A 14,723-nucleotide genomic window follows, 5' to 3' on the forward strand; every position below is an offset into this window, starting at 1 on the left:
ATAACAGATCTTTAATGTATTGTGGTGCTAAACCGTTCAGTGATTTATAAACTAACAACAGTATTTTAAAGTCTATTCTTTGAGCTACAGGGAGCCAGTGTAGGGACTTTAAAACTGGTGTTATGTGCTCTATCTTCCTGGTTTTAGTGAGAACACGAGCACAAACAACCCAAATCATTAGATATATGCTCCTCCCACAATGCAACACAGCTCCTGGTTAATTTGTCGCCCCGTCTGTGTCTGCTCCTGTTCAAAGAAAAAAAACCTTTAAATTAGGCTGCGACCAGTTCTATGAACCCCTGATCGTTTTTAGGAACTGAAATCAAAAACGGAAGCGTGAGGCAAACGAAGCTGTCAAACACAACGAGTCTTTGTTCCAACTGCAGCACCTTTCCTGACGTATGAAATCGCTTTATAGTTTGAATTTTTTTAAAAATGTGTCTCGTTTTATTCTGTGGTCCTAAAGAAAGCAGCACCCGGGAACAATTTTTACTGAGTTACTTAAAAGAAAACAAGTCTTTTAATTTGTCTTGAGTTGAATGTCTGTCACTAAATGTCAAAAAGAAACTACTTCTCAGATTAAAATAAAAAGGTGCTTGAAGACAACTAGCTCACCTCATCAATGGCCGACTCCTCTATGAGACGTGGCGCGTCTGCAGAAAGTAAACCGTGCGTGGCCATAATATAAATCTTATAGGCTCCTCTCTCTTTTAGGATCTCTGCAGCAGCAACAAAGTCTCCCACGTCATCGATAATATCATCCTGCAAGGAGGAAACGACAAAAAGCAACATGTGGGGAAAATATTAGACCTTCCTCAGTTCAGCTCTCTCTCTTTGTTGGGTGCTATGATGTTCTGATGCTTTAAGTTTAAAAAAGGCGGCCGTGCTCTGTACAGTACGCTACGAAAAGCTAAGAACAGAGAGCAGCAGAGATGTGTCGGGAGCATCTTACCACGATGATGGCAATTCTCCCACCCACGTCTCCAACTACAGTAATCGGAGGCTTCTCCTTGGCCATCATTACTGAAATGAAAAGCAGATCAAGTTATCTCACCTAAGAAGAGAGTGCGCCACCTAGACAACTTCATTAAAGTAGATTGGGTACAATGGGTTTAGAAAATGTTTTTAAAGCCAATCAGCGCCCCAAATTACTGGGTTTTAAGAAGTGATTTGCAGCAATGCTACACTAAAAAGTGGGGGATAGAAAAGGATTCATCAAAGATGGCGGAGCGAGAGCGTCCCCCTCCCCCATTCTACCCCTCCTACCTCTCAAGAGGAATATAACTGAAATGCTAAAGCATGCCATGCAAAGATCAATTGACAAAAAAGGATTTTCAGCCCAGGATACCCAATCAGGAAGAAAAAAAAGAAACATTCTGTATATACACACACACGCACGCACACACACTTCAGGCCCAGGCTATAGAGGGAACACAGCAGCAGTCGGCATATGAACCAAATATGCGACAGACGCTTTTAAATTCACACGCAACAACAGTGGCAAGCACCGATGACAGAAATCATACACGCTTGCCAGTGTTCTGGGATCGGTCCTCAGTCAAATTTAAGTGCTGCCAGCAACCGGCCTGCTTTTACATGCACACCACAACCGTTTCAACACCCCGCCGGGGCTGCCGTCTCTTATCGCGCTCCGTACACCTATTATTACTGTTATCCTGCTGCTGCTGACCAGCTGCTTGTGCACTCTCATTTGCTGAATTGCAGCTACTTTAAGACACACATTTAAGAGGCAGTTCAGGGCATGTTGAAGTGGAAAGGCCACGGACAATTAACGTCTCGCCCGCGGCTTGCAAAAATGACCTCGGTTTGGAGAAACGGAGTTTAAAATCCGACCAGAGAGGCGCGAACGGCTGGTTTAATGAGGGCCAAGATGGCCGTTACAATTAACCTCTAATTCTCCAAACTGAGCTCATTCAAGGAGCTATCTACAACAGGTAAGATACTGAATGCTTTAACCTTTTCCATAAAACCTCACTTCATATCATAATCATCAAGGACTGATGTGCTATCCTTAAATGACAATCCATTAAAATATACTTTTAATGAATAACTTAATAAACGAAAAGAACAAAAAAAAAAACGCCTCTTTATTTTCTTTTTTTTGTTTAAATACTGGTGTGCATGTAAATGCAGACAAACAAAGGGTTTCAGGAAACATTTGACTTGTGAGCAATCAGCGAGCTGAGCTGATTGCGAAGTTTCAAAAAGCAAGAAAGTAGAAGCATGCCTTGCAGAAGAGTGAATAATACGAGTTCCTCCGGATGGGGAAAAACCTAGATTGGTCCTTTTAGGTCATTAATAATGAACAACAAAAGCCACGCTGTGAGTAGCACACACAGTTTGCAGGAAAAACAAAACCACACGTAACTAAAAAAAAATAAATGTTTGCTCAGAAATTTATGGCTTCAGAAAAAGTTAAGGAAACACCTCAATACAGATTATCTGCTGGTAATCTAAAGTTCCTGAGAATAAAAGTACAATATATACTTTAATACTGATAAAACAGGCTCCTTTTTACAACTGAGGCAGCACAGATTTTTTTAATCTGAAGCCCATCTTGTCTCTTTGCGTTTTGTCACAGTAACATCCTAAAAGCATGCTTTTTTTTTTCCTCTTTCCACCACATGCAGTTATGAACACGGGTTAATCTGGTCTTTCAGAGTGGCTCTAACATGGCGGCAGCATGTGTTGATTGGCAAGATGAGTCCAGATACCGAACAAAAAAAAAAAAAAAAATGGAAACAAAATAAAAAAATCAATCATTGTTCTGGTTAGATTTATGGATTTTCAAAACTAAAAGAAATCAGAGCAGAAGGAAAAACAACAAAAAAAATACAAAAAAATAACAAAAACAAAGAGGGTTTTTTTTTTGGACCATCTTGTAGAAGCAGCTGTCTGGAATCAGAAAGGTGGAGCTGACGTTAAATTTAGTCAATTTTTTTTTGTTATCGTCTTGAGGAGGATGAAGAAAACGCCGCTGATTAAAAATGCTGCCAGTGCTGATTAGCGCCCCCTCCTGAAGCCAGACTGGATTTCCACAAGATGAAAACCCCCCTTTTTTTTTCTCCGCATGCACAAATCGAGGAACCATACGAAGAGGAATCATTTCATAGTCAGATGTGAATTAATGTTTAAGTCGTACTTGGAAGCTCTATGCCGGGGAACGGAGCTTGTTGTTTGCCTGCTATTGTCAACAAAATACACACCACGTTAACACAAAAAAGCACAAATATAAAAAGACATGACAAACATTGAATGCCAAGACTTGGAAAATCCTCTCCTTAATTTGACAGAAATTGTGTGGGGGAAAAATAACAATAACAAAATAAAAAGCAACAAGAAAAGAAGCAGATTGTGTTAAAACAAAGTCTCCTTTTGGCTCCAGCAGTTACAGAGGAGGATTTTTTTTCTCGTCAAGGTTGAGAACGAAAGCGCAAACAAGGATAGTCTGATTTTGTTTTGTTTTTTTAAAACCAAATAATAGACACAAATAGGAGTCATTTGCCAATGACACACTCGTGATGGCTCTTCAGACTTGTCAAGGCCGACACGGGAAATATAAAAGCTCGTCGTCACAGTCGCATTAGTTCAACATTAGAAACAAGGAAGCGGCTGGACCTTTAAACGTGTAGCTGTACACAGTTTGTAAGTTACAATGTGCAATGAGTATGAGCAGAAGTAGTACGTCTGGTTAATTAAATCATGCGATGCCACAAAAAATTTTAAAAATGCACGTTTTTGGAAATGTGGCTGATGGGATGAGCGAGAAACGGCACAATCATCAACTGAAAAGCAGGTAAATGGTTGGTCGGAATCAGCCTTTTTTTAGGAAAAAAATACCAAATTTATGATGCCTGTATTTCACTTAAAGAAAGTCAAGCTATAGCTCGAGTTATCTCCTTATCACGGCTTACTGGGACACTGTGAAAAGGTTTCCTTTTTTAGCTCGACAAGTTAAAACGTCTGCTGTGGAAAACGCCTGCAAAAAGGCTGTTTTTACTGCTGAAATAAAGCGACGTTAATTAAAGCAAACAAATGAAAATAAGTCTAACTAGAGATGCACTGATCACACAGAGGGTAACCAGTGACTGATCTGAACCCCCCCCCTGCCCGCCAAGTTTATGAGCACACCACAACTAAGTGGCAAGTCTTGGTCTGTGAACGCACCACGGCTACGCAGCTAATCTGTGCTAGCATTACCTTTCTTTGGCGTAGACTAAAGGTTAGATATTTAAAATGTCTATGATGTTTAATAATAAAGTCACAGGAAGAACAAGAAGCGTAACAGGATGCTAAAAGAAAACAATAACTTTACGAAACTGTGGGAAGTGTTTTGGATGCCATCGCAACTTTAAACTGAGGCTCTGGACGAAATGAACAACCATTGTGTAATTTGGTGCAGTTATGCATTTTGAGGTGGGCAAAAACATGAAGCTACAATCTGTTTTATGAGATAGACACTGCAATATTCTTGTTGGGTTTTACTTGTGCAAACACAACTGTCCAGTCATCTGGAAGATATTATTTGGAGACGTTTAGTGGCTGAGAGAGAACAGCCTGGAACCTGGTGCGTTTTGTTTACTGTCAGCATTTTATTATAAACAAAATCAAATTGAACTCAACCAGAAATAAGAAAAACTATATGTTGTTGTTACGTATATTTCTTAAAGAGTAATCAGAAATGGGGAAAAAAAAAATCTGAATCGAGAAGAGAAGTCTGATCAGTGCATCTCTAGATCTGACTAAAAGGAACAATGAACAGCTGTAAACATTAAATGTCAAAAGGTGAAGGTAGTTTTAGTGGCACAAAGATATGGCGCTCTTACAAGGCAGCTCCAGTCCCGTGTGTCCCGTGGTGTTGCGCACGGACGGCGGCGAGTGTCTCCCGTCGGCCATGTCGGACTCGGAGCACTGCGCCTCGCCGTGGATCACAGCCAGACCCAAGCGGAGCCGTTCTGCATACGACTGAGCCCTGCAGAAACGGGACAAGAAAAACACACAGAAAGCTCTGAATGCTTTCTCACGGCATCACTGCGCTGTTCTCACCTATTTTATACAAACCCGTAAGGTATACGTGCTTTGTTGTTACCTTTTGGCAGCAGCGGGGGACTTTGCCACAATTATAGCGTTTCTGTAATCAGGAATCTAACAGGACGAAGGAAAACAGATGTCTTAGACTTTAGTTTATTTGGAACATTTAAAGGAGCATGGGTGGGGGGTTATTACCTCTTCTTGGATGTACTGAATCAAGAACGGGGAGGCTCGCAGGTTGTCTACCGGAAAACTGAAAAAGCCTTGGATCTCCTTCTGATGAAGGTCCATGGTGATGATGTGCGTTAGTCCTTCAGAGCACAGAACGCACGTAAGACACAATTCAATTAAAGGAAACTAAGTAAGAGCCTCTTTGGTTTCGCGCCGCTGCCTTTACCTGCTCTGGCCAACATCGAAGCGAGCAGTTTGCACACTATAGAGCCCCTCTTCCTCATCTTGCACTGCTTGCTGTAAGGGAAGTACGGGATAACCCCGATGATGTTCTTCGCACAAGACGTCTTGAGGGCGTACGCCATGATGAGAAGCTCCATGATGGCCGTGTTGACATCTCTGGTTACAGAAGAACACGTGGAAGGAGAATGGGATGTTGTTAAGTGTAATTAGAAAGACTGTCAGGACTGAAAAGGATCCCGCTGGAGTGAAAACGACCGACCACTGCGTGCGTACTCACCTCGGGATGGTCTGGATGATGAAGATGGTTTGCCCGCGAACGGATTCCTTCACATCCACTCTAGTCTCTGTATGAAAATATATATATATATAAAAATTTAATTCTGATCTAAAAACTGACGAACTGAATAAGCAGCTTTGGTACACATGAAATACAAACCACTGCTAAATTATTTAGAATTCGCTTCCGAGCCACCAGACATTCTTGTAATCTTTTAAAGTGGTTCTGATCAATAGTTCTTCAGGCCTCTGAAGGTCTTTAATAAAAAAAATAATAATAATAACTTCAGTTGCTTTTTTTACTCATTTTGTGTCTGACTGTGTGCAGTCGTGCTAAAAAAAAAGCAAGAGGACAAAAGACAAAGTGCCAGGACTAAAAGAAACTGTTGTCCTTCTTGTGCAACCTGTCATTGTTCAGAGTATGTTCAAGTTTTATTAAAAGTCACCCAGTGGTTCATTAGATATTTTAGTAACAGACAAACAACAAAAAAACAACAACATTTCTCTGAAAATAGTCATGGAAAAAGCAGCAACCTTCAGAAAGCCTGGGGAAACACCGATCAAGGCTGCTTGGGAAGATTGGAAGAAAGTCTGGAGCCCAATATACAGAATTAAAAACTTTATCTGAATAACTTCTGCAGACTGTCAGAAACACATCACACCAAGTAAGGATGAGTCCTCCTCACCTCTGTTAGACTCCTGAAACACCACAGACTTCCCCAGCTCGACTCCCAGCCTCCTGCGAACAACAAAAAGCAGGTCTGCGTCTGAAAAGCGTCTGTAAACTTCCAAGTGTCCTAGTTTATTTATGTTATTTTTATTTATTTTCACACTACATGAACAGGTTCCGCCTCATTTGACTCGTGTCGGCGTGGCTGTCACATGTGAACACATTACGGGTTTATATGGCAGAGCTGCTAAACATTAACAGAACTCACTCTGTGATCTTCTTGGCCAGCTCGGTGCACGCTGCGGAGGAATTAGCGGAGAAGACGCGATATCCACTTTTGGCGACGTTCATCCTCGAATTGGCTGCCTTCGCTTTCCGATACCGACTGTCAGTAGCGCCACCTTGTTTTAGCCCAGCTGCGACTGCGTTTGCTTTTTTATTGTTGTTTTTATTTATTTATCCTTCCCAACAACGCCGTCTTTAAGCTAGCTGCCGCCGCACATTAGCCCTGCTAATAATACGAGAGGTGGATTACACGCAAGGACCGACACCGGGCGGCTCGGGCTCAGCTAAAACATGGCCACGAAGAAAAACACGCTCGCGTCCGTGGGTCTGCTGACTCGTAATATTAATATTTGCGCACAGATAGACGACCGTGTCCGGCAGGTTGCGTGGTAACCTATGGGCTTTCGGAAACTACGGCGGTCTTCAGGGGTCAAAATTATCAGCCGCGCTTTGCAGCTATTGACACGCCGAATCAGTCCAAACATGATTTATTCAGTAAATAATCCAGTAATAAAAGAAACTTAGAAAAAAGAGTATATCATGAAAATTCATACAGAGCATCCAATTTCATGGATAACATATTTGTTTATAAATTATTGTGGAATTAGACAAAACCAAGCTTTCACTTAAACAGCATTTAATCATAAGAAGAGCAACAATTCTGCATTTAATCTAAATGTTGTGGAATATAAGGCCTTGTATTTATTCTCCCATGCTTTATTTGACATTTGATTAATAAATCTTAATCTGATTTGTGTTTATCACCATTTTATATTTAGCCACCATTTTAAAACCTTAACTAGTAGTTGTTTAGTTTATCTGGAAAGAGAGGTATGTGTTAGAAGCGCTGGAATGTAAGCCACAGTGCCAGGCACGGAGGGGGAAGAAGTTGCCCTTTGACCTCCAGAGGAGAGGGACATCCTCTCAAGAAGGGGAGGGGGACATAAGCCTTAATACCAGAGAACATCCTTTGTTTCCTCAGACAATCTTTGGGGCACTTTGCTGACACTTTGAGATGATGTGTTTTCCCACATTTTATTTGAGGATTGTCTCCCAAATGCATTTGGTTTTATCTTTGTAATGACCTGTTTTCTCTCTGCTTTTGGTAAAATAAATATTTAAATTTAAGGTATTGTCTCCTTACGGTCTCTTTCCATCAACCAACTCGGGTGAGGTGAAGGAGGAGGAATGCAGGTGAAAATCCTTACCTCAACATTATACAAATAGGGGTCTGCATATCCTGTGACATTTTGTGCCGTACAGGTGTGATGCATCTAATTGTGCTTAAATATTTAAAACTTTTATTTTTCTCTTTGTCTCCACATATCTCATCTCAAGATTTATTGCATCATACTCCAGCACTTAATTTACTTCAAACATCTAAATGAAGTTTCTGTATGTTGGACAAGCTGATGTGTTCATTAAGTTTTTGAATTTTTGTAGCTTCAGTGTGTTGCTCAGGATTTATTATTCAAAAAAACAAATAAAAAACAAAACTAAATAGATTTTAATGGACTTCCCTATGCTTATACACTATTATGTTTAGTACAGTAAATTACATAAGGATTAAAGTAATTTTACGGATTTTGTGAAACCCTCACACTGACAGAAAGATAAAAAAGGAAATCACCACACTTCCCAGAATTCCCTTTGGTCTCCTAGTGGAGCTATTAAAGTACAAAGAAAAAAAATCATACAAAAAGGATTATTTTTAATGAGCTGTTTTGTTGCTATTTGAGGGAAATTGTTCTTACATGATGTTTAGCAAATCAAACCTCATGGATTACTTTGAAAGCCGGTTTGCCTGCAGTTACTGCAATATTCCAGAGGGTGGCAGCAAAGGATAATTTTTATTCACTCCTTCTGCAAGAGCTATGGCAAATCTGTGGGATTCTGTGTGGCCTTTGTTAAGAGAGGTAATGATTATTCTGAAGGGCCTGTTTGATGATCTACTGCAGCAGTGACTCGGTAAAATGGTAGTTGTGACACATTAGAATGTAAATGAGCATTAAAAATGTGATGGAAGTTAAAGCAGAGGACTTGGTTGTGTTTCTTGTTGTCTCCTCAGTTCAACAGTCACCACAGTTATTTTCCCACCTTAACTGTTATTGTATCAATCAAATGCATAATCGGTTTAACACCATTTAAGCTACTAGCCAGAGACGCACAAGAATTATGACCAAACTTTTAAGATTGTAATATTTCACCGGCAATGGTTTTTTTTAACCTTAGCAGAGATTCATTAACAATGTCTGTGGGATTTAAAAAGTCACTGTTCATCATGTGCATGTTTCAGTGCCACGTGCAGATGATTATCGGTGAAGTGGTCTCAGTTTTTACCAGAGAGCCCAAATCCAGAGACCGCTACCAAAGAGGAAAGGGGGACTTCCATATGGAAAAAAACATGACCAGGTTCCCAAAGATTACAGTGAAAAGTCCCTGCTAATGGATGTCTCTGATTTATTTTAGTGTCCGCCTACAACGCCTGTCAAAAAATGTCATCTCAGACACTTTCTTTATATAAACATACATAAGTAGCTCCACCTGTAGCAGCAGTGTTTAAACAGCTGTAATATAATCTAATGATTTCATTTGAATTGGAGGTATTGTCAGCCAGATTAACCAAAACTGGGAAGTGAGACAGGGAATATCCTGATAGTATTTGTGCATTTATTTGTTGCACAAACCTTATAGGGTGAACCATTCTCATCACCAAAGTGTGACGAGAAGCCCACCTGAGGAAAACTGAACGATATTGACCATACGGACCCTAAGTTTGATGTGGTTGAAGCTGAGAGTTGTTCACAACGCACACTCTGAGCTCCATATTTTTGCAATATTGCACAAGACTGCACAAAATATATTTTCAAGATTCGACCAAAACAGCAACAGCTCTGCCATTTCAACATCAGATGATCTTAAAGGTCTAGCATTCCACTGCGGTCTGTGGTGTTGTCCGTTACGTTGAGCAGCTTGTGCAATAGTCTCCAGAGCAGAAGCCTACAGAGCCATTTTATTTACATAGCACATTTTATTACATGCCGGCCTTGTGTGCTTAAAGAAACGAGGAACTCAAGAAAACCAGTCTTTAATAATACATTTATACGTGAACGTAAACAAGTATAGACATTTATAGCTCAGCGTTAGAGCGGCCGCCTTCAAGTCACAGGGTCAGGGGTTTGAGTCACCAGCCCCGCAGCGCCAAAGTAGGCGTGACCTGAGGTACTTGTTGGTGTATCAGTGAGGATCAAAAAGTCCTGCATTTTGAGTGGAAATGAATCACATATAAACGAGACATGCATATAGTACAAGTTTAACGACACACATGACAAGACGCACAGCAAAATGTGCTTCAAGTTGACTACAATCCAAACTCCGAAAAGGTTGGGATGTTTCATAAAATGTAAACACAACCAGGATGCAATGATTTGCAAATGTCATAAACCCATACTTAATTTACAATGAAACATAGTAAATATATCAAATGTTTAAGAAATTGTACTACTCTTAGTTAAAAAAAAACTGAATTTGATGGCCCAACACATCTACAAAAAGATGAGACAAGGGCAACAAAAGAATGTAAAAGTAAGTGCTACAACTAAGAAACAGCTGGAGGAGAGTTTTACAACTAATTAGGTTAATTAGCAGCAGGTCAGTAAGAGGACCGGGTATAAAAACAACATTTTACAGAGGCTGAATCTCTCTTAAGTAAAGATGGGCAGAGGTTCACCAATATGCAAAAAAAAACTGCATCTAAAAATAGTGGAATAATTTCAGAATAATGATCCTCAAAGGAAATTTGGAAAAACTGAATATTGTATCATTTACACTTCATAACATCATCGTAAGACTTCAAGAGCTTGGAGAAATCAAAAGACGAGTCTGAAAGTCAGTATTGGATGCTGTGATCTTCACTGTAGATGCTCTGTGATAAAGAGGTGAGGGACCATCCGGCCAGTTCAAAAGCCTGCCTCTCTGATGGAATGGGGGTGCATTTGTGTCTATGGCGTGGGCAGCTTACACATTTGGCTCCATCAATCCAGAGAGGTATGTACAGGTTTTAGATTAGAACAACACATAATCTCATCCAGACAATGACTCTTAAGGGAAGGGCTTGCATATTTCAGCAAAACGTATCGCATTTGTTGCATCAGCATGGCTTCGTGGAAGAATCTTGTGCTTATGAGCCTTATAATTGCAAGCAAAGTTTGATTTGTCCTTTGGTAATCATGATGCTTGTGTGACACGAGGGTAGTGACCCTAAAGCCAACTGGTAGACCTCTCAAACAATGTTAGATAGTCTAGAGTCTCCCTCCATACTAAAAGTACCCAGGTACATCTGGCTTCAAATGACACAAGCAGAAATAGTGTGCAAAATATGTTTTATTTATATTTTTCTGTTTTACAATATTAAAAAGTAGACTGTTTAATTTTAAAACCCAATGAGAAACAGCAACTGAAGGCAAAATTGGCTAGAGTAATTTGGAACTTAAAACAAAAACCACTACAACCCAAATTAGTACCAACACACAATAATCCAAAACAAAATTAGTAAAGAAAACAAAATAAATCCCAAATTACAGAAACCAAAATCCTACAGAGCTGTGCACTTAATTGGCTTGATGTAAAAAGATGCTCTAAAAAGGGGTAGTTGTGATTTACTAGCAATACAACAGAGTTAAAGTGCTAGTGGTAAAGCGCTGGTTCTAAAGCTTAAAACCAACCTGACACACACTCCAAGTCATCTAGCAGCAGATGGACACGAGGCAGCTAACTGAAAGTGTATATGAACCCGAAAAAAACAAACTACAAAAAAAAAGGAAAAGGTTAGAGCATAATATAGCAACAGCAGTAATCTTAACAGTCAGTCAACGATCCCACTAACAGATGAATCCAAACAGCCACTGTGGAAATCTGCTACACACTGGCATACATCCAGTACAGATGTTGGCCTGTTGCAACAACCTGATGAGCATGGAACCAGCGCTTAGCCAACAAAAGACACTCCCACACCTGCAGCAACACAGATAGATACTCATCAAACAGCCAACGCCCTAGAAAAAAAAAGTACTTGGCATGCACACCTGGCATCCACATACTAATGAGCCAGGCAACACCTGCAGACCAAAAATGGAGGTTGGGCATGGGTGCGTTCATGGACTCAGTATGCGTGGAAATTTACAACCACCCCTACATGAACACCATTTTAAAAACTGATAAGCCACCCAGTTACACTTGTTACAGGAGCAGGGCTACGGTAATTCAAAGCATGCCGAGCACATCTGGAGCTAAGTCTAGGAAAAGCTAAAAGACCTGCAGCAGATGATGCGGATGTTGTTGTCCCAACAGAGGACCACAAGGGAAAGTATTTTCTCCAACACGGACTTAAAGAAAGTATGCAACAATTGGCTGCAAACTCTGGAAGACCCTAATCTTTCACAAGAAGTAGGGTCTCAACTGTCCTGTCTCACAAACATCCTCGGTGTTCTATTTATAATCCAATGTATTGTCCGGATAAACAATCAGGTTTTATAAGTCATTCTTCAGCCTTTAGGTCATTCCTCCTCCTTCTCCTTGAGCCAACTCTCATGTCTTCTGTCACCAACCAGTGGCCTGTTCATGATGCTACTATCCTGTTTCACAAGCTCCTACTGCATGATTTGAGGCACAAACGCATTCACAATTTAAGTTCTTTAACCGGTCAAAAACTTTAGCGGTCAAAATAAAGGAATGTACAGTTGTATTGGGATATTATGGATAGCTAACCAATGAAAGCACAACGCTGACCTACAGCTAAAGCTCAAACTGAGCCTTGATCATTTAATTTACAGAAACAAGTTTGGCATGAAGTAAATTACTCTGGACAAACTGGTCTTTGTAGCATAAACCTATGCTAAAATAAGCAGCCCCAGGGTCATACTGAAGGACACAAATGCAATCAAGTATGAGGCAGCGGACAGGCAGGCTGAACCCTCCCCAAGAAAAACAACTTCATTACCTATTTCGACGCTCATAAAGTTCAAGGGCAAAACAAAAGAGGGCCAAATGACGTAGCAAGAGCAAACAGAGTATCTGAGATGTGGTTAGTCTGGTTTTGAAGCTCTTCACAGCACATAAGCTGCAATTTTAAAAAGATGTTAATGATATTTTATTAACTACAGATTCAGAAGACTCTGCCTTACTTTTGTGTTTCAAATCTGACCCCAAGTTTCTGTCTGGAGCGTGTGGCATGGAAGACACTGTACTGGAGTGCTTGCAGGGCTTACCTGTTCAAAAGAAGTTGTCCTGTGAGTCTTGGTGGATCTGTTTCTTCTGCAGCCCCTCTCTTGTGGCGTTCCCCAAGGTTCTATTCTTGGGCCGATGTTACTTTCCATTGACAGATTGAACATCTCTTCATAGCTACGCAGATGACACTCAGATCTACCTTCATTTGAAGCACAATAATTCTTTTTCAGTTAAACCACTCTGGATTATATTTATTGAAGCTTAAGTGGCTTTAAACTTCTTCAATTTTAATGAGGGTAAAACTGTGGATTAGTGACACAGATATACTCGTAAACTATAGATTTTGGGCTTGAGCCTCTCACAAAGTCACACTTAAATGATTTGGGTGTGACACTTGATTCCTTGACACTTGGTTCCCCTGATCAACCTAAGGAGAAGCTTGCCTTTGTGCCTTTGACTGCAGTCTGAGCTCCTTTACTCCCCGCCTGCGCTCCAGCATCAGGCTCCCAGCAGGATTACACCCATCTCTGGACACTCGCACTCTTGGAACTCCTGGCCTCCTCTTGTGGACAACACCCTCCTCACACCCCGCACCAGGACCTAACTACTCCCTCCCAGCTCATGACGATTTTCAGCCCAAGTAAGCCCTCTCTCCATTCTGTCTCAGACGATCCCGGAACCCAGATCATCGTGGGTTCAATCTCCCAGTTGCTAATTCCTGTACATATTGTAAATAAACTTTTTTCTCCCTTACCACTTTGTCTCCTGTGTGATTCCATATGTGGGTTAGGAAATTGCCACCCAACATGACAAGAGATGAGGGGCTTTCAGTCCTGTCTACTCTGCCTGAACACAAGCATGGTGTCAGATAATCTTTTTAAGTGTGAAATAACTCATTAGGAGGGGGGGGGAATGACTATTTGAACAGCAGTGAAGTATGAACTATGCGAATCAGCAGGAGTCCACACCTGGAAAAAGGTTATCTGAGGTCTATGACCGCATGAGACCCATTGTTTATCTTACTACTTCACTGTTTTTGATGAATTGAACTTGTTATGTCTTTAAGTTTTTATTTCTTTACTATTTTTATGTACAGTACATTGATTAGCAGCAGCTGTTTTTTTTAACCTTGCTTTAGAAATGAACTTGATCTGACAATAACATGTCACAGAAACATATGGGCTTACTACTAATGGAAAACACGTGGAGTAAGGAGCCAAAACAGTTCTGTAAATTGCACAATGTGATCTAAGTTGATGGTATGAGTCTGTACATAACGTCCTGCATACCAGTCATATTTTTTCAGTCTCTATTGTTTTATAGTGACCTAAATGTTGTTCTGTTTGCCAACCTTTTGACTGTTTGCCAGGCTAAATGTCTGATTCTAGAAATTGGAACACAGACGCCCTAACATTTTTTCTTCATAGAGCCGAGACAACACAAGTGAGACATGCCTTCGTACTGTTAACAGCTGCCACCATAAAGCTGGAAATTATACGTGTGGGTGTACTGAGGGTATATGCACATTTAATGAAAAATGAATAGAACTATGAAAGGCCTAGCAATCCTTGAAGGAATGCGTTTCATGTCAGACCTTTAGACTACAATCATCTGCGTTGAGTTATAGCTGTTTGGACCAAACCTTGTGCACCTTCTCATGCGATATTGTGAGATCACATGAGACTGTCAGCTACTGTCAGACACAGTTTAGCTTCATGTTTGTAAAACTGACTGAGTTAGAGCCATTTTTGTGTTGGCTAATGTTAGTTAACCTTGGTGGCCACCTATATCGGGGTGACTC

At 40.6% G+C, this 14,723-nt stretch overlaps 1 protein-coding gene across 2 annotated transcripts in view; it reads right to left on the minus strand.

Annotated features, from left to right (window-relative positions):
• LOC108242996 (phosphoribosyl pyrophosphate synthase-associated protein 1) overlaps positions 1-7,101 on the minus strand; it is a 9,116-nt gene extending 2,015 nt beyond the window's left edge. The window contains exons 1-10 of one of the 2 annotated variants that reach the window (XM_017428170.3): positions 6,681-7,101; positions 6,429-6,481; positions 5,744-5,810; positions 5,450-5,622; positions 5,248-5,363; positions 5,111-5,166; positions 4,848-4,993; positions 3,164-3,205; positions 953-1,023; positions 616-762 (exon numbers count right to left, since the gene is read on the minus strand). In XM_017428170.3, coding sequence (XP_017283659.1) covers positions 616-762; positions 953-1,023; positions 3,164-3,205; positions 4,848-4,993; positions 5,111-5,166; positions 5,248-5,363; positions 5,450-5,622; positions 5,744-5,810; positions 6,429-6,481; positions 6,681-6,763 — 954 coding nt within the window. In that variant the 5' untranslated portion in view covers positions 6,764-7,101. The remainder of the gene's footprint in view (positions 1-615; positions 763-952; positions 1,024-3,163; positions 3,206-4,847; positions 4,994-5,110; positions 5,167-5,247; positions 5,364-5,449; positions 5,623-5,743; positions 5,811-6,428; positions 6,482-6,680) is intronic. The other variant, XM_017428171.3, reaches the window with a different exon arrangement.
• Positions 7,102-14,723: the final 7,622 nt, after the last annotated feature.

The sequence above is a fragment of the Kryptolebias marmoratus genome, linkage group LG12, assembly GCF_001649575.2.
Source record: "Kryptolebias marmoratus isolate JLee-2015 linkage group LG12, ASM164957v2, whole genome shotgun sequence".
NCBI lineage: Eukaryota > Metazoa > Chordata > Actinopteri > Cyprinodontiformes > Rivulidae > Kryptolebias > Kryptolebias marmoratus.